At 34.9% G+C, this 26654-nt stretch overlaps 1 protein-coding gene across 2 annotated transcripts in view; it reads right to left on the minus strand.

Moving 5' to 3' along the window:
- DTWD2 (DTW domain containing 2) overlaps positions 1-26654 on the minus strand; it is a 108137-nt gene that overhangs the window by 58789 nt on the left and 22694 nt on the right. For both annotated transcript variants that reach the window (XM_046001229.1, XM_046001228.1), the window contains exons 3-4: positions 20957-21051; positions 18297-18489 (exon numbers count right to left, since the gene is read on the minus strand). In XM_046001229.1, the coding sequence (XP_045857185.1) occupies positions 18297-18489; positions 20957-21051 (288 nt within the window). The remainder of the gene's footprint in view (positions 1-18296; positions 18490-20956; positions 21052-26654) is intronic.

A 26654-nucleotide genomic window follows, 5' to 3' on the forward strand; every position in this document is an offset into this window, starting at 1 on the left:
TGCTCGGCAGGGAGCCTGCTTCCCTCTCACTCTCTCTGCTTGCCTCTCTGCCTACTTGTGATCTCTCTCTGTCAAATAAATAAATAAAATCTTTAAAAAAAAAAAAAAAAAAAAAAAAAAAAAAAAAAAAAAAATTTGTTTATATCCTTTTATGCCATATAAATAGATATTTGTATTACTATATAATCTTTCTATATATTTGACACGAGATTATATCCTTTGGGTGCATCTGTATATTTTATCATACTATAATGGACACCAGTTTTTATTACTAATTTATCTTTGCTTTCATCAAAAATATCTTTAAATTTATTATACTAAAAACAGTGCATCATAAAACTCCATTTTTTTTTTCACCAAAAACATGGTTACTAATCTTCACTGGCCAAAATGATAAAACCTCAGTCAGTATTCTTACAACATAGTGGGAGCATTATTGCCTAAAAGTTTTTTTCCTGGGAAACATATGAGATCAATTTTAAGTAACTTTGAAAACTAATTGCTACATAATTGGTAAGGATTATAAATGTGTTTTCATAAGTTCAAAGAATTTTGACAACATTTCTTCTTTTCAAAAGTTACAGACATAAATTATGAGAGAAAAGGACACTGTACATCACAGTAACTAAAGAAAAATAAAAGCCTTCATAAAACATTACTTGTAAACCATAATCTAGTGTGAATACTCAGTACTGTTAAGAAGTTAGAAGGATTCCAATTCTACCAAGTAAAAACTCAGCAGCAGTTGAGTCCAGCTATAAAATACTTTGAGAATACCAAGTATGATCTGGTCCTCTGAAGCTTATCAGAATTTTCAAGGAAAGTGTCAGGACCACCAAATCTCTACCAAACTATCTAAGGAAGATGGTGAACACCTCTACATGTGGTTTAAAAGTTGAGTGTTACAGGGGTGCCTGGGTGGCTCAGTCGGTTGAGCAGTCAACTCTTGATTTTGGCTCAGGTTATGGTCTCAGCATTTTGGGATCAAGCCCTGCTTCAGGCTCCACACTCAGCAGGGAGTCTGCTTGAGATTCTCTTTTCCCCTCACCCTCAGCCCCTCTCCCACTCGCACGCATGCTCGCTCTCTCTCTCAAATAAATAAATCTTTTTTAAAAAGTTGAGTAAACATCATGCACTGTCATTACAAAGACAAAAATTCCATTAAAAATAAATTTAAGTTTCCCAGAAAGGTAAAGTTATATACCAAAAATTTAAAAAAATAAAAAATAATAATAGTAATAATGTCTTTGCCATGTTTATCATCACCATAATCCCATCTATTAATGCATATTTGAAATTCAATCAAATGAAATAAAAGAGCTAGAGAAAAAAACATTTTGCCTTAAAATGTAACATTTATATTAGATAATTTTACATACATATTTGGATGGAATTATGTCACAAAGAATACAGAATCAAAATCTACTGCCTTATTTAGGATTATAATGAACATCTTTGAATGCATACCATTAGCGTCTATATTAAATTTGGAATTACAGCAAGAATAGGTGATTCAATTAAAAAGATATTTGAAATAATAATCAGATACCACTTTATACCATCACATTAGCAAAAGGTAAAATGATGACATAATACCCAGGACTGCTCAGAGTATGGGGCCATAGACGCTTTCCTGGACTATTTAGTGGAGACTGCTCTGCCAGTATCTTCCAAAATATAAAACATACATACTTTCTGACCCCAAATCCACTTCTAAGAGTCTAATAAAAATTCTCACATGTTCAAAAAGCTACTGTGTTCAAAGATGTTCACTAAAATTTTGTACTCATACCTTAAATGTCCAGTAAAAGGAAAGGTTACATAAGTTATCATACATATGTCACAAACAAAAGATCCAAAATATGTCACATACTAAAAAAAAAAAAAAAAAAAAAAAAAAAACCTAGTTCCAGAGTAATATATTCTAACTATTGTACCATATTTTTAACATACACATTAATGTAGCCAAAAAAAAAAAAAAAAGCATTTTTGTTTGTTTTTTAACCAGCTAACATTAAGGTTTCTGCCTGTGTTCAGGGAAATTCCTCCCACAAAATGAGATCTACAAAGAGATACTGAATCTCCACTGAATTTGTAGGCAATGACAAGTGGAAAGGTAAGAGAAGGGATAACAGAAACAGACATGCAGAAAGAGAGACACAGACAAAGAGGGAGAGTGGATTATGGCAAAAAACCAGAAGTGTGTGGAGAAAGAACAGGGCTACTGAACATTCCATTTTAAATCGCTCACCTTGTTTCACCCCTCTGCAAGCCCTGTAACTTCATCTAATCCAGCATTCATTAATGTCTATTATATATAAACATGAACTCTCTGTGTATGTGATGTGGGGTGAACTAGGAAAGGGCCAACCTTCCATATCTGGATAGACACAAGGCTGAATCCATGTAAGATGAGTAGGAACTCAGAGAAAGAGTGATCATAATATGCTTGCAGAAAACTCCTGCAGCATAGCTGATAAGGAACACAAGACAATTTTATTTAAATCTCAAAAGACAAAGTACCTTTGTTAATAGCTGCATTATATACTTGTGTGTATGTTTATGATTGTCTACATATGTGTCATGTGTTTCTGTAGATAAAACATTATTTACCGCTATTTGATTTGTTAAAATAAAATTTCCCTTTTCATTTCATCCTACAAATATTTAAATTTCTCAGCCTTGCTTTTTCTTCCAAGGACCAAGTAACTAATGGAATTTCTGGTTTATCTTGGAGAACACAAGCCCTCCTAGTTAGTAACTGCTAGTGAAAGGAATCTCAGAAAGATAAAAAGAGATGCTCAGGCTCATTCTACAGAGGGCAAAACATTCGGAGTCCAAGGACCTGTCCTGAAAACACACAACTGAAAGCATTCACAAGGATACAAGTCTAGTATAGAGGCTGTTAAGTTACAAATGTAATAATCACCCTGTTCTATGTTCTATTTTCTGTGATAAAACCATCCTTCAACTGCTTATTTGTAATGAAGGAGTCTCTCAAGTCATCTGGAGCCAAAGAGTCCTAGCATGTCCTGGGACTAAAGCCTTTATTGAATAAATCTGTTTTTTATTTAATTGGTTGTCTTGATTGGTAAGTGATTACCCTGGTAATAGAATTTTACCTCTCATTTCTACTTCTGAAGATTTAAATACCTGGAGCACAGCTTTGTTAGCCATAAAAATTTTGGAAACTTTATCTCTTTCCATTCTTCATGCATAAAGGTAAAATAGGCTGACTTTTCTGGTAGACTCCTTACCTTAAAAATCAGCCACATGTATTTTTAAATGCATTAATTGAATTTCATCAAAATTAAGAAATTCTGCACTTCCAAAGAGACTCTCTGCTAAGCAGATGAAAAGACAAGCCACAGACTAGAAGGAAATATTTGCAAATCACATACATAATAAAGGACTTGTACCCAGAATACATAAAGAACTCTCAGACTCAAGGCCTGCAGTGGAAGACCGGGGCGGGGGGGGGGGGGGGGGGGGGGGGAAGAACTCCCAGAATCATTAGGAAAACAGAGGAGCCAATTTAAAAATAGGCAAAAGAGGGTGCCTGGGTGGCTCAGTGGGTTAAGCCTCTGCCTTCGGCTCAGGTCATGATCTCAGGGTCCTGGGATCGAGTCCCGCATCGGGCTCTCTGCTCAGCAGGGAGCCTGCTTCCCTCTCTCTCTCTGCCTGCCTCTCTGCCAACTTGTGATCTCTCTCTGCCAAATAAATAAATAAAATCTTAAAAAAATAAAAATAAAAATGGGCAAAATGGGCAAAAATCTGCCAAATAAATAAATAAAATCTTAAAAAAATAAAAATAAAAATGGGCAAAATGGGCAAAAGATTTGATGTATACTTTACCAAAGACAGATCACAAATAAGCAGGTGAAAAGACATTAGGCATCATTAATCATCAGGTAAATGCAAAACAAAGCCACAAAAGATATCCCTATGCAATTATTATAACGGCTAAAACATCAAAGACTGCCCATATCAATGTTATCAAGGACGTGAAGAAACTGGATCTCATAAACTACTGAAGGGATGCAAAATGGTAAAACCATTTCAGAAAACAGTTTGATAGTTTTCCAAAACTGATCACCAGCACCCCCAAATTTTTTTAAGTCTAGATACACCTATTACATGAATCCAAGCATCCCATTCCTAGGTGAAACCACTCAAAGAGAAAGCATACATCCATACAAAGATTTGTAATGATGCACCAGCTACGTTATTTGTAATAGCCCAAACCTGAAAACAGCCCAAAGGTCATCAACAGATGCCCACATAAATAAAGTGCATGGAGTAATAAGAAAGAATGAACTTTGGATACACACCAAAAAGAATAAACTGCAAAATGATTAGGCCAAGTGAAAGAAGTCATACCAAAAAAAAAAAAAAAGTTATTAATGTGGTTATTAATGTGTAATTATATTCATATAAGAGTCTAGGAAATGCAAACGAATTGATAGTAGCAGATAGATCACTGGTTGTCTCAGGACGGGAGAAGAGGGGACTAAAGAATGACAAAGCTCGGGCCGCCTAGGTGGCTCAGTCGTTAAGGTCTGCCTTCAGCTCAGGTCATGATCCCAGGGTCCTGGGATTGAGCCCCACATCAGGCTCCCTGCTCAGCAGGAAGCCTGCTTCTCCCTATCCCACTCCCTGACTTGTGTTCCCTCTCACTGTGTCTCTCTCTGTCAAATGAATAAGTAAAATCTTAAAAAAAAAAAAAAAAGAATGACAAAGCTCGAGAAAATTTAAGTGATGGACACATGTTTACTATCTTCACCCTGATGATGGTTGCACAGGTGCAAATACGTGTTAAAACTTAGCAAACTGTACACTTTAAACATGCACAGTTTATTCCATAAGAGTTACAAACCAGAATTTAAACAGGAAAAAGGATGATGCCAGGACAGGATGATTATGCATCTATTCACCACAATGATCCAAACAAGCAAACTATGCGGACGATGGGTTCACAAAGTCAGACACATAGGAAGAATTATCATGCGTGCAGGATAATGCAAACAATAAAGGACAATTCAACAAATTGCCACTGGAGACTACCTGCAATACTCTAACATAGCACAAAAAGAAAAATGCAAACAAAGAAAAACAAGGGCAGATGGCAAATGAACTACCACATCACACTTTCTTTTAGTATCTAAAGAAGATACCATAACAAATCGTTACAGAAAGTTATCTTGCTATATCTATTTCTTTCTTTTTTTAAGTTTTTTTAATTTCTATTTATTTGACAGAGAGAGAAAGAGAGAGACCAGAAGTAAGCAGAGAGAGGCAGGAGAGGAGGGGGTGGGGGAAGCAGGCTCCCCACTGAGCAGAGAGCCTGATGTGGGCTGGATCCCAGGACCCTGAGACCATGACCTAAGCCGAAGGCAGAGGCTTAACCCATTGAGCCACCCAGGTGCCCCACTATATATATTTCTAAAAAGAAATGCCTGAGAAACAAAAATTTCAATTTCTGTTATTACTGTTTTTGTCGTTCCTAATAAGTGACTTTACAATGAAAATTCTGCCAATGTAACAATTCATAAGGAAAATGTAACTGTTGTGTTCACACCTATAAATATTTAAGATATCATATAACCTATTATTTTTTAGTTTTCAGGTAACCCCCAGCAATGATATTTTTCCATTAATGCAAAATAAAATACTTTGTATATTCTTCAATTATCATATATTCATTTTAAATAAAAATTTTTCTAAGATACACATTTTTAAGGGCATTTGCTTCTTCTAGTGACTTCCATCCTATACCACATACTATATCTTAAGTGCTAAGATGTCCAAATTATCAAGTAAACCATCTCCAATGTAATAATATTTTATGAAGAAAGGTAATAACTCTGCTTCCTTTTTCTACTAAATTCCCAAAGCTGTAAGCTAAGTTTCAAGATAGCGCTCCCAGGTAAATTAAGACTGCACTATGTTTATCTAAAGAAAATGCCCTTATGAGAATACCCATATCCCAAGCAAAGAAACTGTAAGAAATTCTAGACCAAGACCAATGCAGTAAACCCTACACCAAAAATACGGGGGGTATTGGGCAGGAACACCGCAATTATTATAAAATGTTTGTGGTTACCTAATAAATTATTGTCAATCTCTGTAAACTGTAAGCTCCATGAAGACACAGATCTACTCTAGTCCACTAACAAAACCAAAAACAATCAGAGTAGACGATGGAGTAGAGAAAGCATTTCAACAGATACATGTTGCACAAATGAGTTAGTGAACCAATGAATAAGTGAATAAATGAGCAAACATATAAACAATTAACAAAGAGAACACATGAGAAGACTTATTCTGGAGAAAAAAAAAAATTTAGACCACAACTTTTCTGTCTTTTCAAGGATATTAAACACGTACTTTTTGAAATAATAGGATGATAAAAGAAAAAAGAAGAAAAAATACTAAAACTGTTATTTTAAAAAAAGAATAAAAATAGTATTGTACTCTAAAAAGCAGAAATGAAACTGAGGAAAAAATAAAACATGCATGAGAAAAAAATCATTTAAATATTTCAGAAAACAATGAGACAAAGATGATTAGGAAGATGGGGAATGGCCAATCTCCAACAAATGGTACTGGAAAAGCTAAAGTTGGACCCGTATTTTACACCATACACAAAAAAGAAATCAAAATGGATTCAAGACGTAAATAAGACCCAAAGCTAAAAGCCTCCTAAGAAAACAAAGGGAGCAGCTTCACGACATTAGATGTGGCAAAAATTTCATGGATGTGATACCAAAAGCACAGGTAACAAAAGAAGAAACAGGCAAAAAGAACTACTTGAGTAAAAAGCTGAAAAAGCTTTTCTGAATAACAATGTAATATGCAGTGCATTCCCATTTGCCTTTTCATGAGGGCATTTCTCCCTGTTAACTGACAGAGGTGTGTCTTAGCTCAGGGTGCTATAACAAAATACCATAGGCTGGCTGATGATGGTTACCATCTTTGGGAATTCCCCAGTTATGAGCCCTATATAGGAGACTTAGAGCTCAGAATTTATATCCTAGCTTTGGGAAACAACACTCTGTGAATACCTTCATGTTTCTGCTCGCTCGGGGCTTTCTGAGCACAGAGCACTGGTGCCTCAGTGAAAGGATGCGTGAATGGTGCACATACCTTGGAAGTTGAGTATAGACTGTTACACTGTTTATGAGCACAAAAAAAAAATTTTTTTTTTGGAAGGAAACACAAGATACTTTTAACTCTAAAAAGTTGCAAGGAGGGAAATGCAGTTAGAGGGTTACCTGGAAAAGAGGCAAAGGTAATTATTAACTACCACTTTATTTTTTTTTAAGATTTTATTCATTTATTTGTCAGAGAGAATGAGAGAAAGAGAGAGAGAGAGAGAGAAAGCAGGAGGTGAAGCAGGCAGAGGGAGAAGCAGGCTCCCCATGTAGCAAGAAGTCCCAGGTAGAACTCGATCCCGGGACCCTGGGATCATGACCTGAGTGGAAGGCAGATGCTTAACCGACTAAGCCACCCAGGCATCCCTAACTATTGCTTTAACCGCCAATTTCTTTCAACAGTTAATAGTATTGTATGTATTACCACACCTATCAAGAATCATCAGTTTCCCTCTCCTCCTTTAAAGGTAGACTCTTTGACTCATGAAATTAAGTCTTTTTGTGGATTGAGTTGTCCAAAAGGTATGAACAACATGTGGGCCATAATAAAACTTTTCAGTATCTCACTGACATTCAACACCTGTTACATGATAATTACCACCTAGATATGAGAAAATATGTGTAACTCTTTCTAATCTCCCTTAGGAAAGGTATATAAATATATATAAAAGATCATACAGGCAAGTCTAATTTAAAATCACAAAAATAAAGTCGATTTAATTAATTCCCAGAGATAAATCATACTAGTGACTGAAAAACATATTGGTCTGGTATTGGATGCTTACTCCAACTGCTGCCATTTTCCAGACTGGCCCTAACCCTTCTTCCTCCACACACTCTCAGACAGGAGCCTCTAGATCCTTCTCTGTAATTAAGATTATATATTAGTTCTTTCATCCCCTTAATATCAACATTGTATTTGACATAGAAACTTTAAACATATATGTCAGAATTCTTTACCAGTCCCTTGCATGCTAGCTGTGTGATCTCAGGCAAGTTACTAACACCTCTGTGTCTCAGTTTTTGCTTCTACTAAGTGGAAATCATATTAAATTATCACGACAATTAAATGAGTCAATATTAGTATTTAGAAAAGTGACACATAATAACTAACACAGGAACGTTTGGGAAATTAAATTAAATTAAATTAATTAAGAACAGAGTAACAGCTTCTCAACTTCTGAAAATATTTCTAGCATTTGGTGTCCAGAGATTCATAAGCCCTTCTCCCAAATCTGAAATCTTCTTTGACTTTCATACTTAGGGCCTCCAATCTTTTTGTAACTTGCTTCTTTTTCTGTAAGCATTTAAACACCTAGTACTCAAGAAACAAAAGGAAAAACAGATTAAGTTGAACTTCGCCAAAATTAAAAACTTTTTTGCATCACAGAACACAATTAGGAAAGTAGAAAAATACCCCAGGGAAAGAGGAAGTACTTGCAAGTCATATATCATATGGGGCATTCTACAAATATTTAAAAAATGCTTTACAACTCAATCATAAGAAAAAATAACAAGGGGCAACTGGGTGGCTCATTCCGTTAAGTGCCTGCATTCAGCTCAGGTCATGATCCCAGGGTCCTGGGATCAAGCCTCCCATAGGGCTCCTTGCTCATCAGGAAGTCTACTTCTCACTGTGCCCCTACCCTCCACTAGTGCACCCTCTCTCTCTCCTTCTCTCTCAAACAAATAAATAAAATCTTAAAAAGATAAAAAAGCAAAATAGCTAATTTAAAGATCAGCAAAGCACCTGAAAGCTATTTCTCCAAAAAAGATATACAAATGACCAATCAGCACATACAAAGATGACGCTCAACATCATTAGTCACTAGGGAAACACACACACACACACACACACAAAGACACAAGTAAGTTTGGCCTGGAAATGGAGAAATTGAATCATTCAGACATTCATGCATTACTAGAGAAAATATAAAATAGTGCATCTGCCTTGTGAAATACTTTGGCAGTTCCTCAAAAAGTTCAAACAGTTACTAAATGACCCAACAATTCTACTCTCAGGTATGTACCCAAAAGAACTGAAAAGAGGCAGACACACAAAAACCTACAGACAAATATTTGTAACAGCCTCATCTGCAGTGCCTGGGTGGCTCAGTGGGTTAAGCCTCTGCCTTCGGCTCGGGTCATGATCCCACTACAAAGGCCTACCTTTAAAGGTTGTGAATTACATGTCAATTTAAAAATATCGAGTGCAGCAGTACTTCTCAAACTTTAATGTATAGAAGAATTACCCAGGTGTTTTGTTAAAATATCGATCCTGAGTAATTCTATAGTGGCACTTGATATTCTGCATTTCTAAGCAACTTCCCAGTGATGCCAGTGCTGCTGGTCCATGAACCACACTCTAACAAGGAAGGCAGAGCACCTCCTTTCACAGTCTGCTGTTGTATACCTCTACCTGACTTATTCCACTTGAGAATAATAATGCCTTACATTTCAGGCACTATGTTAGATAAATGATTTGTGACATAAAATCATAAATTTAGGTTATTGTTAAAGTAAATTCAACAAAAATTTTTTTTAATTAGCAAATTCTAGGAAGAGCCTGAAATGCTGAGTTAGAATGCAGGAGAAGCAGATTATACTCCTGGATCTCCCCACAACTGGCTGCGACTTCAGCAGAGTCATTTATTGCTGGTCTTTAGCTTCCTGCCTTCTGTATTAATCTTTAAGATTCCTTCTGGGGGGCACCTGGGTGGTTCAGTGGGTTAAAGCCTCTGCCTTCGGCTCAGGTCATGATCCCAGGGTCCTGGGATAGAGCCCCACACTGGGCTCTCTGTTCCGCACGGAGCCTGCCTCCCCCTCTCTCTCTGCCTACTTGTGATCTCTGTCTGTCAAATACATAAATAAAATCTTTAAAAACGATTCCTTCTGGTTCAGGGGCATCTGGGTGTCTCACATTATTAAGTGTCTGCCTCCAGGGTTCTGGGATCGAGTCTCACACAGGATTCCCTGCTCAGTGGAAAGCCTGCTTCTCCCTCTCCCACTCCACCTGCTTGTGTTCCCTCTCTTGCTGTCTCTCTCTCTGTTAAATAAATAAATAAAATCTTTTTAAAAAACAAGAATCCTTCTGGTTCAAAAATTATATTATTACCTGCCAAAGGATTTGAGAATTTCTCCCAGGAAGGCAACTAAGTTTACAGTTAAGAACTCAATGGAACAGATGGAAATAGGGAAGCAATGAATTTCATGCACATATTTCTTTTTATTTTTCTTTTTAAGTAAATTCTAGGCGCAACATAGAGCATGAACTCACGACCTTGATTTCAAGAGTCATATGCTCTATCAACTGAGCCAGCCAGCCTCCCCTCATGTAGAGATTTCTGGTAACTTTCTTTAAATTATCCTTTCACATATAGCAGGTCATAATTCCTATCAATTTATGTTCTACTACCTGGAATCATATACCCAACAGAAGCAAGTTAACTCAAGTTCTATATATAAATACAATGCCATCTACAACTTGGAGATAAGCCTCATCACCCATGAGAAGAACACAACACTCAAACACATGAGCCAGAAGAGATGCAGAGGTATGGATACAGTCTATCCAAAAAAAACCATGAATGCCATGTGAAGATCAAAAAGGATCACCGATCACATTATAAACCCCTGGCATTCTGCATTTAACATTCAACTCTTCTTACTATGCCCCAAAGATCTGGAAGTTCCATGACATGAAATACTTACTTTGTTGTGTCACTAATTTAAAGCATATTTATTGAAAGACACAGTACAGAAGTCACTTAACAAACAATAAGTAAAATTCACTATTCAGACTCTGTATCTCAAAGAGGCTATATTGTGCTCTAGTCTTCCAGAATCTTTTACAAATTACTCAATGAAATAAAAAAAAAAAACAAAACAAAACAAACAAACAAAAAAAACCTGTTTCTTTTGAAAAGGAAAAGGGTATTAAAAAATAAGCCAACTCCCAATGCTGGTAATAGAAGTAAACAGACATGAAATTCTGGAGAGAATTAAAAGAAAATTAAAATCTGAAGAAAACAAAACAAAAGAAACAAAACAAAAGAAACAAAACAAAAGAAAAGAAAACAAAAAAAAAAAGAAATTAAAATCTAAAGAAAACAAAAACACTAAACTTGAAAAGGCATCTGCACTCCCATGTTCACCACAGTATTATTGACAGTAGCCAAGATATGGAAACAATCTAAGGGTCCACAGATGGATGAACGCATAAAGAAAATGTGGTATGTATGTATGTGTGTGCGTGTATATGCACATACATACACACACAGTGCACATTATTCAGCCACTAAAAAAAGGAAATCTTGTCATTTGCAACAACATGGATAAACTTGAGGGCATTATACAAAGTGAAATAAGTCAGACAGAGAAAGACAAACACCATATAACCTCACTCACAGGTTCAATCTAAAAAAAAAAAAAATCTAAACAAATGAGCTCCTAGATACAGAGAAAAGATCAGTGGTTGCCAGAGGTGGAGGATGGAGGGGAGGTGAAATGGGTGAAGAGGGTCAAAAGGTACAAGCTTCCAGTAGGTAAGTCATGGAGTTGTAACACAGAGCATGGCAAAATGGTTAATAATACCATAATGTACATGTCAAAGTTGCTAAGAGAATAGATTTTAAAAGTTCTAGGGGTGCCTGGGTGGGTTAGGCTTCTGCCTTCAGCTCAGGTCGTGATCTCAGGGTCCTGGGATCAAGTCCCGCATTGGGCTCTCTGCTCAGCAGGGAGCCTACTTCCCCCTCTCTCTGCCTGCCTCTCTGCCTACTCGCGGTTTCTCTCTCTGCCGCATAAACAAATAAAATCTTAAAAAAAAAAAAAAGTTCTCAACACAAGAAAGAAAACACTTGACAGATGTTAGACTCAGGTCCTTTTACAATAAACACAAATATCAAAGCATTATGTTGTACAGCTGAAACTAATACAATCTTCTATATCAATTAAAAATTTAGAGGATAATGATGAATTTGAATTAGGCAAAAGATTAGATATGTAACATAATCCAGTCTGTAATAGGTCTATGTAGACACAAGAAACAGCTTTCATGAAAATGTTTTAGTCCCTGGGTTCTCCCAACAGTGTTTGGCTTATCAAGTGAGAAATACAGCTTTAGTGGAAGTTTTAAAGGTAGAGCAAGGATATGCAAATAACTCACAGGAAAAACGTTTATGAAGAAGAGTGGGAGCCTCCACAAACATTTCCATATTCATCTTGAATTTATTACTAGCCAACATCAAGAGTCTCCTGTGTAAAATTCTTCTGAGGGAAGAAATTCACTGCCAAATGGTCTGGATATATTAGAAATCCAGATTAAAAAGAGGCCAACTTAACGGGTTTGTATTACGATTCTTTTATTCATCAGTTAAGTACAAAGTTTACATATGGTTATTCTCTTATTTAGGGAAAAAAAGACTATATATTTTTTTCTGTAAAGAAAGCAATACTTTGGATTTTAATGTTGATTTTTTTTTCTGCCATTTTTTTCTTACGCATTTGCAGCAAAATGTTTATACTACTAGAGAAAATGAATGGAACAGCTAAACCAAGACTAACAGTTAAGACAAATTTATGCAAAAAGCAGGTGTGTGAGTGTATGTGTACTGATGAGATGAGAAAACTGACAAATTACATTTAGAAATAAAATCTAATTAATTTATACATTATTTATACATTTGGAGATTTAGACAAGCACTGAATTTTCATTGTACATTTCTATCTTTCCCTTGGTGAACAAAACCATTAGAGAGAATTATATTAAAATACTGCTCTACAGCACTAATTTTGAATGAGCCAAGAAATATATAAACAAACATGCTTTTACAAGTAAACAACTAATGCATAGTGGTCTGGTTATCTACAGGGTTTTGGTCTACCTATCCCTGCTTTTAAATAGTCCTGATAACAACACCTCACGTCCTTGGAGAAATTTCCAGATTCATGTGGTCCTACTGTCGTTAATGGTACCACCATCCACCCCATCTCCAACAATGGGACAATCCAGGATTCTGCCCTTGGAAGGAGAAATCATCTTTCTGTTAAGATTAATTAAGCCAGCGGTGCGTGGGTGGCTCAGTGGGTTAAAGCCTCTGCCTTTGGCTCAGGTTATGATCCCAGGGTCCTGGGATGGAGCCCCGAGTCAGGCTCTCTGCTCAGCAGGGAACCTGCTTCCTCCTCTCTGCCTGCCTCTCTGCCTACTTGTGATCTCTGTCAAATAAATAAATAAAATCTTTTAAAAAAAGATAAATTGAGCCAATAAGAGGCTAATCTGCTGCTTCCTACAGATTTCTTCCAGAAGCACAGAGGAAGTCAAAAATCAAACCCAACGCAAAGGGCAGCAATCCTCAAAAACAGAGAGAGCTACTTGAGAACCAGATCCTGGGCCAGATCTGGGCAAGACGGAAGTCACTCCTACTGGTTCTCAGCTTCTCAGTGACATGACTTGTATACTTTCTTTTTTGTTCAAGTGTGAGTTGGAGCTCTGTCGTTAATTACCAGTACACAATTCATGTTACTTATAACTTAACTGTACTTATTAAAGTACTTATTAACTGTACTTATTAAAGTCAGGCTCCTAGAAAAGTTTATTGCATAATAAAACAAAAATTTTTTCCAGAAAAGCTGGGGAATAGTCACTAATTAAATAAAAATCATTATATACGAATGGGAAATTTTTCAAGAATGGGAGAATATATTAAAAATAAGCATATCTTTTTAGTGTTATAAAAGTAACAAAAAGTGAACTATAAGAGGTAGTTCAGAACTTACTACAAAATCACTACAATTATCAACATCATTCTATAGATGTCTAAAGATAAACATAGTTACATTCAAAAATCAATTCTCTCTTCACCTCAACTTAGCTATTTGTGAATCTGTAAGTATATGTATACATATAAAACTTTTTTTTTTAAAGAAAGAGTAAATATGCAGATTTCACTGGTTTTTGCAACAACTTCCAGAAACATTTTGTCTAACCATATATTTGGGCTTATGTATTGTATGACACTCTAAAAAAGCATACGTATTATTATTCCTAAAATGATCCATATTTCCCATGTATATTAAGATGAAACTATCTCAGGATATATGAGTTTTTATAAATTGTGTTGGGCTTTAAATCACTATTCTTTTTTATTTCAGGCAAAAAAAATTTAGGAAAAAATATTTAGGAAAAGACACTTTTGCTAGAGCTCTTGTTAGAGCTAGCAACTTTTCAATTTCAAAAAGCAAATTTGGATACCTATTCCTTAACTCTGAAAAGGTTCAGAAAAGCATAAAATACACACAGAGAAACTGATAAGGCAATTAATGAATAATGGTAAAACTTTGGGGCGTTCAAAGGACCTTTGTTATGATTCTTGAAATTTTTCTGAAAGTTTGAAGCTCTTTCAACATAAAAGTTGACAACTTAGTATCACATTGTTATATAATTACCAAGGTATTTTATAAATACATTTATTTTCTAATGGCCCATTTTTTGGAGATTTTTCATCTTTACTTTATTCATTTCTAAGAACTCTAAGCTTACAAAGCCTTTATCTGATTCACAGATTTCCAGAAAGCCTTCTGCCTTTCACTTTAGCTTATGGTGATATTTTCTGTCATGTAGTCAAATCTAGCTAATGTTTCTTTTAAGCACTTTATTTTACCTGATTGTCATAATAGGCCCATTTCAAGGCTAAACAAATATCCACTTATATTTGTTTCTAGCTTGGAAAAACAAGAAAAGGAAAAAGTGATAAAAAATATATGGGATAGTGGGATGGGAAAATTATTTCATTTACCTATGTCCTTAACTGCTACTCAATTTAAAGAAGAAAATGAATTTGGTAAATTATTTATTTTAAAGTATCTTTTAATCTTTGTAATATGACTTTGTAATTCATTGCTATGGTACTCATGTAGTTACCACAAAATGAAAGATGCAGACACAGCATAAGCAAGAAAAAAAAATTTCAAATATTTGCACCAAACCTACAGACATAAGACTTCCATAAACTTTCTTTGTATGTTGGGCAATATCTAATTGTAATGTCAACATAAATTTTGTCTAAAATGTGCTGCAAACTAACAGTATCCCTGCCTTTTAGGAGCTGGTTCTTGTGGATCATGTCATATTCACAAAGCCAGATAAACCTACGGAAGCTATTCTTGGTAAATATCCTTGATGGAAGCTTCCCTTTCAATATGCTGCTCTGGTTAAGACAACAGTGTTGGCTCAAAACTAGATCGGTTAAATATGCATCTCTGCTCTGAAATAGTTGTGTGATCTAAAGCAAGCTACTGAACACGTCCGTGTCTCAGCTTCTTCGTGTGTTACCTAAGACAGTAACAATACTTTGGGGAAGACTTAAGCAACTTAATACGTGTAAACCACTTGGAATTATGACTGGCTCATTCAAAGCACTCAACGCGTCAGCTGTTTTTTACATCTGTTTTGCGTAGATGAGTCTCATCTAAAAACCGTATCTGCATTTTAATCAAAGGGAATGAAAACTACAAAGAGTTTGAGATTAGAATCTCAGAATCATGATTTCACTGTTATTCGTCACCAAGTGCATGGGTTGCTATACACACGACAGAACAGATAAATATATAACACAAAAGCTACTAGAAATGCAGAGCCAACTTCATTTAAAGACATAAACAGAAGCTTTTCAAATACCTTTTTCAGTATCAAATACCTCGTGTACGACAAAAATAAAAGTGTAATGAAAAATTTGAGAATGTGAAATTTTTATAGTGAATTTTTTATACTCACAGAACAGATACAAAAATTTGCCATTTACTTACCCACACAAAAATCATAAACATATTCAAAATATTGCAGGTAGTGTTTTTTTTTATCACAATATAACAAAATAAAAAATAAAAATAAAATAGAGACAAAAATCTTATAACACCTGAGAATTAAGAAGTCATTGATAGGGCAAGTGGGTGGCTCAATAGGTTGCTTCAGCTCAAGTCATGATCCCAGGATCCTGGGACTGAGTCCCACATCTGGGCTCCCTGCTCAGTGGGGAGTCTGCTTCTCCTTCTGCCCCTCCTCCCTGCTTGTGCGTGTTTACTTGCTTACTCTCTCAAAAATAAATAAATAAAATCTTTAAAAAAAATAAAAAGTCATCAATAATCCATGGGTAGAAAGAAATCAAAACTAATTACAAATCATATCAGTGGTATAGATATAAAAATACATCAACCCAAAACTATAAGATACAATGAAGGTAACATTAAGAAGAAATATTACGAAGGGAGGGGAGAGAGGGATGGTGTGGCTGGGTCATGAACATGGAGAGAGTATGTGCTATGGGGAGTGCTGTGCATTGTGTAAGACTGATAAATCACAGACCTATACCCGAAACAAATAATACATTACATGTTAACTACTAGGGTTTTGAAGGGTCAGGGGTGGGAGGTTGGGGGAACAGGTGGTGGGTAATGGGGAGGGCACGTTTTGCATGGAGCACTGGGTGTTGTGCAAAAAGAATGAATACTGTTACACTGAAAAAATAAATAAAATGAAAAATGTAAAAAAAAAAAAAAAAAAAAAAAAAAAAAACAAACCTGAAGGGACACAGTAAGTCAAGTGTAGTCTGGGACCCCTATGGAGGTCCAGTCAAATGCATCTATTGTCTGATGGACCTCATTTACAATTCGGGTTTCTTACCATTAACAAACCCAGAAAAAGAAGAAATATTATAGTCTTCTCTCCTTTTATTATTAAAGAAGGAACTTACTAATCTAATAAAGGAAGAAAATACACAGTAAAATCTTACAAAAACAGAAAAAATGAGCTGAAAGGGGTGAAAGAAACTGATCAAGATAAAAAAATCACAGATTGGGGCGCCTGGGTGGCTCAGTGGGTTAAGCCGCTGCCTTGGGCTCAGGTCATGATCTCGGGGTCCTGGGATCGAGTCCCACATCGGGCTCTCTGCTCAGCGGGGAGCCTGCTTCCCTCTCTCTCTCTCTCTGCCTGCCTCTCTATCTACTTGTGATCTCTCTCTGTCAAATAAATAAAATAAAAAGTCTTAAAAAAAAATCACGGATTAAGGAAAAAATGAAGTACAACAGCCATTAAAACAATCTAAAGGCTAATACTTTTAAAAGCTAAATAAAATGGAGAAACATCTTTTGAGTATGCTCATAGGGAAAAGAGTGTGTATGTGAGTGATTAGAAAGGACAAAGGACATAATTCAGAATAAATTAAAATAAGTATTTAAGAATATATTCAGGTATATGGCAACCAATTTGTTAACTCAAGGGAAAGGAATAATTACCCCAAAAAGATAAAAGTTATTTAAAAAAAGTTATTAAAAAACTGAACCAAATAGAAAGAGAAAGCTTGAATAATTTCCATAAGAGCTTGAAAGAAGGGTTTAAAAGTTATCATTTTTAAAAAGACCAGGAACAGGCAGCTTCACCAATGAGTTCATTCTAATTTTTAAAAAGCAAGAATTCCAATATTATTTGAACTATTCCAGGCCATAGGAAATACTAAAATCTCTCCCATTCATTTGGCAAAGTTAAGACCATCTTAGTACTGAAAACCGACAATAGTATAAAAAATACATAAATTATAATTCAATGGCCTCAAATAAAAACTTCAGCAAAATATCAAAAGGAGAATATAAAATGATCAAGTGGAGTTCCTTCAATGAATACAAGAAAGGCTCACTATGGGAAACATACCATCATCAACAAATTGAAGAATAATCTAATTATAATAATAAATGACAAAACAGTATTTCATAAAAACTAAGTCATTCCTAATAAGAAGAGGTATTTTAGTTACCATACAGAAGTATTCAAATATAACACTTCACAAAAACATTAATAGATATAGAAATAATTAATCCTTAGACTTCACCGATTAAATATCTGAGATACTCCTACTATAACCAAATGCCTAAATTAAGGTGAAGTTTGGTGGCAGGAATTGAAAAAGATGAACAGGCTTCAAATTTTCTACATATACATAGCAAACACACATACACACATATACATATCTACGTACATGCATTCACACACATAAATATTACCAAATCCATATATAAAAAACGTACGTGTAGCTCCTCACAGAAAATATGTACAACATACATTTGTGTTTATTCTACGTTAAAATACTAGTTTACCTGTTTGGGAAGTCGGAACAAAGAATTCTTATAGAAAATGTCCTTAGCCTGGCTCCATGTACCATCGATGATGATGATTGTGGAAGGATAAATTGGAGAATCTAATATAAATTCTTCCAAATTAGCAGCTTCAGCCCCTGGATATAATATTAATGTATCAGACTTCCGACAAACAGTTGAAAGTTCAGGATCTCTAAAAATTTGAAAAGAAAATCCTCTGTTAACTTGTGAGGGGAAAAAAGAAGTTTAACTATTCTTATTGTAGTTCCTTCAAAAATACACATCAAAGCATTTTGGTACTGGAGATGTAAGAAAGAGTCAAGACAGCCTCTGTCTGCAAGCAACAAAACAACCTTGAAGGGAAGGAAACAAGTTAGAGAGACTATTAAAGACAATAAATGGCATCTTCAAACTGATTAATGGCATCTACAAAAATGTACATCAAGATCTTATTTTACAATGTCCCTTGAGATTGGGATCAAAGTGAAATGTTGGTTTTCACCACTCCTAATATACCTTGTACTGAGGTTCCCAGTTATTGTAATAAAGCAAGAAAAAGAAATAAAAGGCATAAAGATCATTTGCAGATGATAGTACTACTTTAATAGAATGTTCTAGGGAAGCTACAAAACAATTCCAATAAGTAGCAAATAAATTTAGAAAGTCACCTGATATAGGGTTGGTACACAAAACCCAATTGTTTTCTTATATACTAGAGGCAAAAAATTGAAGGTAAGTATTTTTAAACTCCATTTACAAAGGATACCAAAGGCAGTAGGTCTCTTAACCATTCCTGAATGGTTACATCATGTACTCTTAAAAAAAAAAAAAAGCTTAAATTAATACCATTCAATTGCCAGATTAATAATTAATTAACAATATCAACTGGCCTTAGTTTAAAAATCCATTAGTGAATTACAGTTTACTGACTAAGCACTATATTAGGCTCCAAAGGAAAAAAACAAATTACTTAATATGATAGATTCAAAATGGGATGAACTATTTGAAAACGCATCAAGATTCTCATCCACAACATTGGGAAGGGTATTGCTACAGTGAGGAAAAAAATAATAATAATAATGATTTTTTTAAAAAAAAGATTCTCATCCACAAACATGTTGGTGGTGCTGTTAGATAGCCAAATGTCAGGAATGACCCAGATAGTTTAGATACTCATCACTTTTGCAATGAAATAAACTGGATCCAAGCTGGCAGATGGATCAAGTTTGGATATACCTACATCCACCTACAAATTACAAAGATTTTATAAGTGAAAGAAATGTCACAATGTAAATGATACACATGCTCCCCATGCAAAGGGCTCTGGATCTCATGTGCATTCCCAACAAAATGGCAAAATTCACTAAGCCCAGAACAAATCTCATCTCTGAGGGCAAGGCAAAGAAAATTTTATGTGAGAAAAGTGTTCCTAAACAATAGTTACCAAGAAGGGAAAAAATGATTTTATAAAGTTCTAACATATTATTTTCATAATTTGAAACTAAATAATAAAGGAACTCAAAATAATAAGGGAAGGGAAAATTCTGGTCAATTCCCTGGGATAGGAGCTAGTACTAGCCTTACTTAGCATTTTCATAAGTGGACTGAAAAACAAATCTCTGTATTTTCAAAAGACATTAAATTTTGCATTTAAAAATATACTTAACTGTGCAGATAGGATCAAAATAATTAGTGAAGGCTTTGTGAATGGGCAGGAAAGCAAAAAAATATGCTTCAAGATAAAAGTTTGCAGAAATTTTTAAATATATACATAGTATTTAATATAAATTTATGATAATGGGTTATGTAATAAGATCCAAGATTCACATTATATGTGAAGCAAGATCCAAGAACATTATAGAACTGTCAGTGAACTTATCAACTAATGAGCTGCTGCCCCTAAAAATACTGGGCCTCATCAAAGAGTATTTTAAACACAACAGGAGAAGGCATCCTTTAAAGAAAATATGATCTGGGATGCCTGGGTGGCTCAGCTGGTTAAATGTCTGCCTTCAGCTCAGGTCATGATCCCAGGGTCCTGGGATCAAGTCCCATATCAGGCTCCCTGCTCAGCGGGGAGTGTGTTTCTCCCAGAAGTGCCTGCCACTCCCCCTGCTTGTGCTCTCTCTTTCTGTCAAATAAATACACAAAATCTTAAAAAAAAAAAAATTTTTTTTTAAATGTGATGTACCTATAACAAGAATACTAAATACAGTACTAGTCATCATGCCTTAGGAAAGCCTCAATGGGCTAGAATTGGATAAATATGTGTTCATTTACATAAATGTATATTGTATATAATTGTTAATTTAAGAAAAGAAAGAAGAAAAAACACAACTAAATCTAATACAAATCCTCTACCATCTTGTTTTAACAAAAATGAAATAAACAATAAATATAAGCCTTTTAGGCTCAACATATACTCCTGTAGAATTGAGATAATCCCTCTGTTTATTACATTTTGGCCTGTGTTTTCTGAGGGTGCTTTTGTTCATGTTTTGATTTGTCCTGTATTATTTTGAAGAAGAAGGCAGAACTTAATTCTTTTTACCTCTTCCAATGTACCATGCTCTGGGTCTGATGGATAAAGGTGAAGGAAACCACTTTTTAAAGATCTGTGTGGCTACGACTTATTCTCAATTTCCCTAAAGGTAATTTACCTTTCTTCACTGAAGCGACGACCAATCTTGACTTTACACTTGTCCTGGGGGAGGCATGCTGCTAATAGGGGAACTGTCCGCAACACCTTGCTTTCCTTTAATTACAAAATTAATTAAGACATAGATTTTCACTTAGACAAACACGCTTTTAAAACTCATGATGAACATCTGATTCATTACATGATATATAACTTCCAAAAGACTTTTATTACAGATCACAGTTTAATAAAAAGAGCACAGTTTCTCTGATTTATCAGTATTAAACATAAGTACACATTTTTATTTTACTTGGGTTGTTTAGAGGTTTACTAACAATTGAGAAAATCACTTAGTATAAATAATAGTTAAGATTATGAAAAATGAAATCTGCATTTAACTAAACTGAATCATTTATTCTGACAAGTTTTATTTCAATAATAATTACATTTTATAGTACATCAACTTGAAGATAATTGCCTAAATCTTTATGTCCAGAAAAGAAGGAAGTGCTGTAAAAGACAAAGTCATGGGGCCCATCAAACGGACACAGAAGACAATCTTAAAGAGTTCCCAATGAACAAAATGGTATAATTTGAGTAAAAAAAGTAAATAGCAAAGTTCTGGATTATGACCCAAAATAAAAAATAAATAGGAGAGAAAAGATAAATCTTCCTTATAGAAGAATTCCAAGTAGTAAACATAAGTACTCCCTATTCCAGGAGGTGGAGCTTAATGTCTCCTACCCACCTGAATGTGGGTTGGATTTACAGAATATGTCCAAACAATAAAGGTTATAGAAAGGGGAAAAATAAAATAACCTTAGAGCAGAGAAATCTGGTGACCGTTCCTGTAAATTCCATTAACTATCATCAGTGTTTTTTTTCCAACATCCTAGCTTTCAACACTAAAAACCACCTTTCCTGTCATAAGAATTCTATCCTTTATCCTAGTATACCCAGCTGATGTGCTGGTTTGCCTGAGCCTGCCTCTTCTTGGTTATTTTAGTCTATAGTAATCAGTCACTGTCTGGCTCGTCTCTACTGGCCGGACTGGAAATTTTAAGCCTGATCTAATAAGTGCCAGGAGTCCTCTCTGAGCAGTTCGCCTACATACAGACCTCTGTTAGCTTTGTCAGTTTATATAACACTGTTTATATATATCCTCATAGCAAAAAATGTGACCATCATAGCACATTAATACACACAGCATATTAGCACACGAAAGGGTGATGTTTCATATGAATTTACTGAAGTAACTAAAAATAGGTTTATAATTACATTACTTATGTTTACAACAGAAACAAAAATTATGGTAGTAACAGTATTCAACACACACACAAATACATCCTTCAGAGACATTTTTGCATTAACCTCTTTTGTCCTAGGTTTCTGAAGTGTTGATTAAAATAATATGAAAAGGTAAATCTAGAGATGCCAAGAGTAGTTAAATTAATCTACCTGAAGGTTGGAAAACAAAAGAGGAGAGTCAGGATTTGTTGGGATTTGCAACTAAAAAGAACATGTAGAAAGTCAGAGCTGTGAGAAGACTGGAACCAATGTGGAGCAGATCCTATGGAGAATGGGATGAGGAGAGGTAAGGGGAGAGGTCTGGGACAGTCTCCAATATGTTCTACTATTTTCTTCCCTTCTTACTGTCACTATGAGACTATGACACACACCACTTAAACCACTCTCCAAACTTCTACCAGCATACATATATATACATACATACATATATATATAGAATTAAATAGTGCAGTGTCAAAAGATTTATAGTATAAAGATTTTACTATACTTTACTATACTTTACCAGATATACTCCCCACTACCACTTCCTGAAGGCAATCACTTTAACTCTCTCAACTATTTCTTCTAGTAGTTATCTCCATATTTGTATAAAACACGTGTGTCTTACTACCAATTTTAAGTATAACTTACAAACCACCATTTATTATCATCATCATAGCTGACTCTAATATACATAATTCTAAGTACATTATAGATAGATGGATAGACAAACTGATTATTTACCGCTCACAATAAACCAGTAAAGTAAAGAAGTATATCTTTTATCATGTCCATTTTTTTAATGATGAAAACTAAAGCACAGAGAAGTTAATTAACTTGCCCAGGGTTACAGTTTATAGAGTTATTAAGGCTTTACATTCAAGCAGTCTGGCTCCTGAGCCCTTACTCTTAACTCACTGTATAAGCACAGCCTCTTATAATAAATAGGGATTTACCTTTCTTCCATTACGCCCTAACATCACATATTCTCATATTTTTAGTTAAATCAATGAACAGTGCTTACATCACTATGGCTACATAAACACTATTCACAAACGAAGGCCACATCATGTCACAGAATATTTCTTCCTTATAGATATTTTTCACGTTTTAACCATTACATTTTATTCTTACTTTTCTCCATACACATAAGTACTCTTTGAAATGCTCCATAATATCACCTCCATATCATCTACTCCATCAAATCTTCTTTTCCCAAAGCCTCCTCCTAAAGCCTATCTAAATGGACTTCAATCACTTTTGGGGGGGGGAGTGGTCAAATTAGAATGCTCATTAAAAAAAAAAAGGGTGTGCTGAGATTAAGCACAAGGAAGGCCAGTATTATTGAGTGAGATTAAAATTGGAAAGCTCCTTGGATGACAAGGAAAAACAGTATGGATATAGTTGTAGATATTTGTATAAAATACATTTGTAGCACACACAATTATAGAGGGATCACCTACACTGTGAACTCATCATGAAAAAAAGGAAGAAAGAAAGGAAGCAAAGGAGAGGAAAAACAAATGAATGAATGAATAAGATATTTGAAAGCATCAAAACTGCCACAAATCAGTGAAAACACCTACAATTTTGACCTTTTACTATTTAATTTTTATTACTGAATTTAATAAAATTATTATTAATTTAATCTTAATTATTATTGAATTTTATTAATATTATATTATATTTATACATAATATTTATGATGTATAGCTGACATACATACAATATTTTATTAGTTTCAGGTATAGAACATAATGATTTGACAATTCTTTTTTTTTTTTTTAAAGATTTTATTTATTTCTTTGACAGAGAGAGAGATCACAAGCAGGCAGAGAGGCAGGCAGAGAGAGAGGAGGAAGCAGGCTTCCTGCTGAGCAGCGAGCCCGATGCGGGGCTCGATCCCAGGACCCCGAGATCATGACCTGAGCCGAAGGCAGCGGCTTAATCCACTGAGCCACCCAGGCGCCCCATGATTTGACAATTCTATATATTACACAATGCTCACCACAGTAAGTATGTAACCTTCTGTCATCACACATTATTACAATATTAATAACTATATTCCCAATGCTGTACTTTTTATCCCCATGAATTACTTACTTTACAACTGGAAATTTGTACCTCTTAACCCTCTTTAGCTGTTTCACCCATCCCCCACCACCTTCTCCTCTGGCAACTACCAGTTTGTTCTCTATGTTTATAAGTATGTTTCTATTTTTTTTTATTTGCTCATTTGTTTTGTTTTTCAGATTCAGCGTATAAGTGAAATCATATGGTGTTTGTCCTTCTCTCTCTGCCTTATTACACTTAGCATAATACACACTCCAGGTCCACCCATATTGTACAAATGACAAGATCTTATTCTTTTTATGGCTGAGTAATACTCCTGAGTATGTGTGTGTGTGTGTGTGTACCACCTCTTCTTTATCCATTTATCTATTGATGGACACTTAGGCTGCTTCCATATCTTGGCTATCGTAAATAATACTGCGATAAACATAGTGGCGCATGTATCTTTACATGCGTTTTAGTGTTGTAAACACTAAATTTAGTGTTTCCATTTTCTGTGGGTAAATACCCTCTAATGGAATTAATGGTCAAATGGTATTTCTATTTTTAATTTTTTTGAGGACACTCCATATTTTTCCATAGCGGTTATATCAGTTTACATTCCCACCGAAAGTATACAAGGGTGCCATTTTCTCCACTTGCTATTTCTTTTCCTCTTGATACCCGTCATTCTGACAGGCTTGAGGAGATACTTCATTGTGGCTTTGATTTGCATTTTCCTGATGATAACTGACATTGAGCGTCTTTTCACGTGTCTGTTGGTCATCTATATGTCTTCTTTCAGGTATTATGACCATTTTCAACTGGATTATTTGTTTTTTGATGTTGACTTGGGTAAGTTCCTTATATATTTTGCATACTAACCTTATTAACCAACAATAAGATCTATCATTTACAAATACCTTCTCCTATTCCATAGATTGCATTTTCATTTTGTTGATGGTTTCTTTCACTGTATAGAAGTCTTTCATTTTGGTGTACTACCACACATTACACTATTTTTTGCTTTTGTTTCCCTTGCTTGAGGAGACATATTCATAAAGATGCTGCTAAAGCCAATGCCCAAGACCTTACTGCCTATCTGTTCTTTTAGGAGCTTTGTGGTTTCAGATATCATTTAGGACTTTAGTCCATTTTGGGTTTATTCTGTGTATAGTATAAGCAAGTGGTCCAATTCCACTGTTCTGAATGTAGCTGACCAGTTTTCCCAGCACCATTTATAGAAGAGACCTTTTTTTCCCCATTGTATATTCTTGCCTCCTTTGTTTGTAAATTAATTAATTAATTATATTAATTAATGTAAGTGTAGGTTTCCTTCTGGGCTCTCTATTCTGTTCTATTGATCCATATGTCTACTTCTGTGCCAGTACCACAATACTGTTTTGATTACTACAGCTTTGAAGTATATCTTGAAATGTGGGATTGTTATACCTTTAGTTTTGCTCTTCTTTCTCAAGAGTGCTTTATCTATTCAAGGTCTTTGATGGTGACATACAAATATTGGGATTACTTGCTCTAGTTCTGTGAAAAATGCTAGTGGTATTTTAAAAGGTATTGCATTGAACTGGTAGAACGCCTTGAGCAATATACATATTTTAATAACAATAATTCTTCCAATCCATGAGCATGGTATATCTTTCTATTTATACCATCAATTTCTTTTATCAATATCTTATAGTTTTCACACTATAGGTCTTTCACTTCTTGGGTTAAATTTGTTACTACGTATTTTACTCTTTATGGTATAACTGTAACTGAGATTGTTTTCTTAATCTCTCCTCTGCTACTTCATTGTTAGGGTATAAAAACACAACAGATTTCTGTATTTTATTTTTTTATCATGCAACTTTACTGAATTCAATTATTAGTTCTTATAGTTTTTGGTAGAGGCGTTAAGGTTTTATGTAGTTCCATGTCACCTCAAATAATGACAGTTTTACTTCTTTACTACAAATGTAGAGGCCATTGAAAACATTAAAATTGCCACAAATTTTTAAAAACACCTATATTTTAAATACTATCTTATGTCTGGAACCACAAAATAATAACCACTATTACACTATTTTTTTGCTTTTGTTTCCCTTGTTTGAGGAGACATATTCACAAAGATGTTGCCACACATATACTGCAAAATGAAAAGAACATTCACTATCAAAAGTCGAGTTTTTTCCAATGGGCGCCTGGGTGGCTCAGTGGTTAAAGCCTCTGCCTTTGGCTCGGGTCATGATCCCACGGTCCTGAGATCGAGCCCCACATCAGGCCCTCTGCTCTGCAGGGAGCCTGCTTCCTCCTCCCTCTCTCTCTGCCTGACTCTCTGCCTACTTGTGATCTCTGTCAAATAAATAAATAAATAAATCTTA

Source organism: Meles meles, chromosome 3 (genome assembly GCF_922984935.1).
Source record: "Meles meles chromosome 3, mMelMel3.1 paternal haplotype, whole genome shotgun sequence".
In the NCBI taxonomy this organism is placed as follows: Eukaryota; Metazoa; Chordata; class Mammalia; order Carnivora; family Mustelidae; genus Meles; species Meles meles.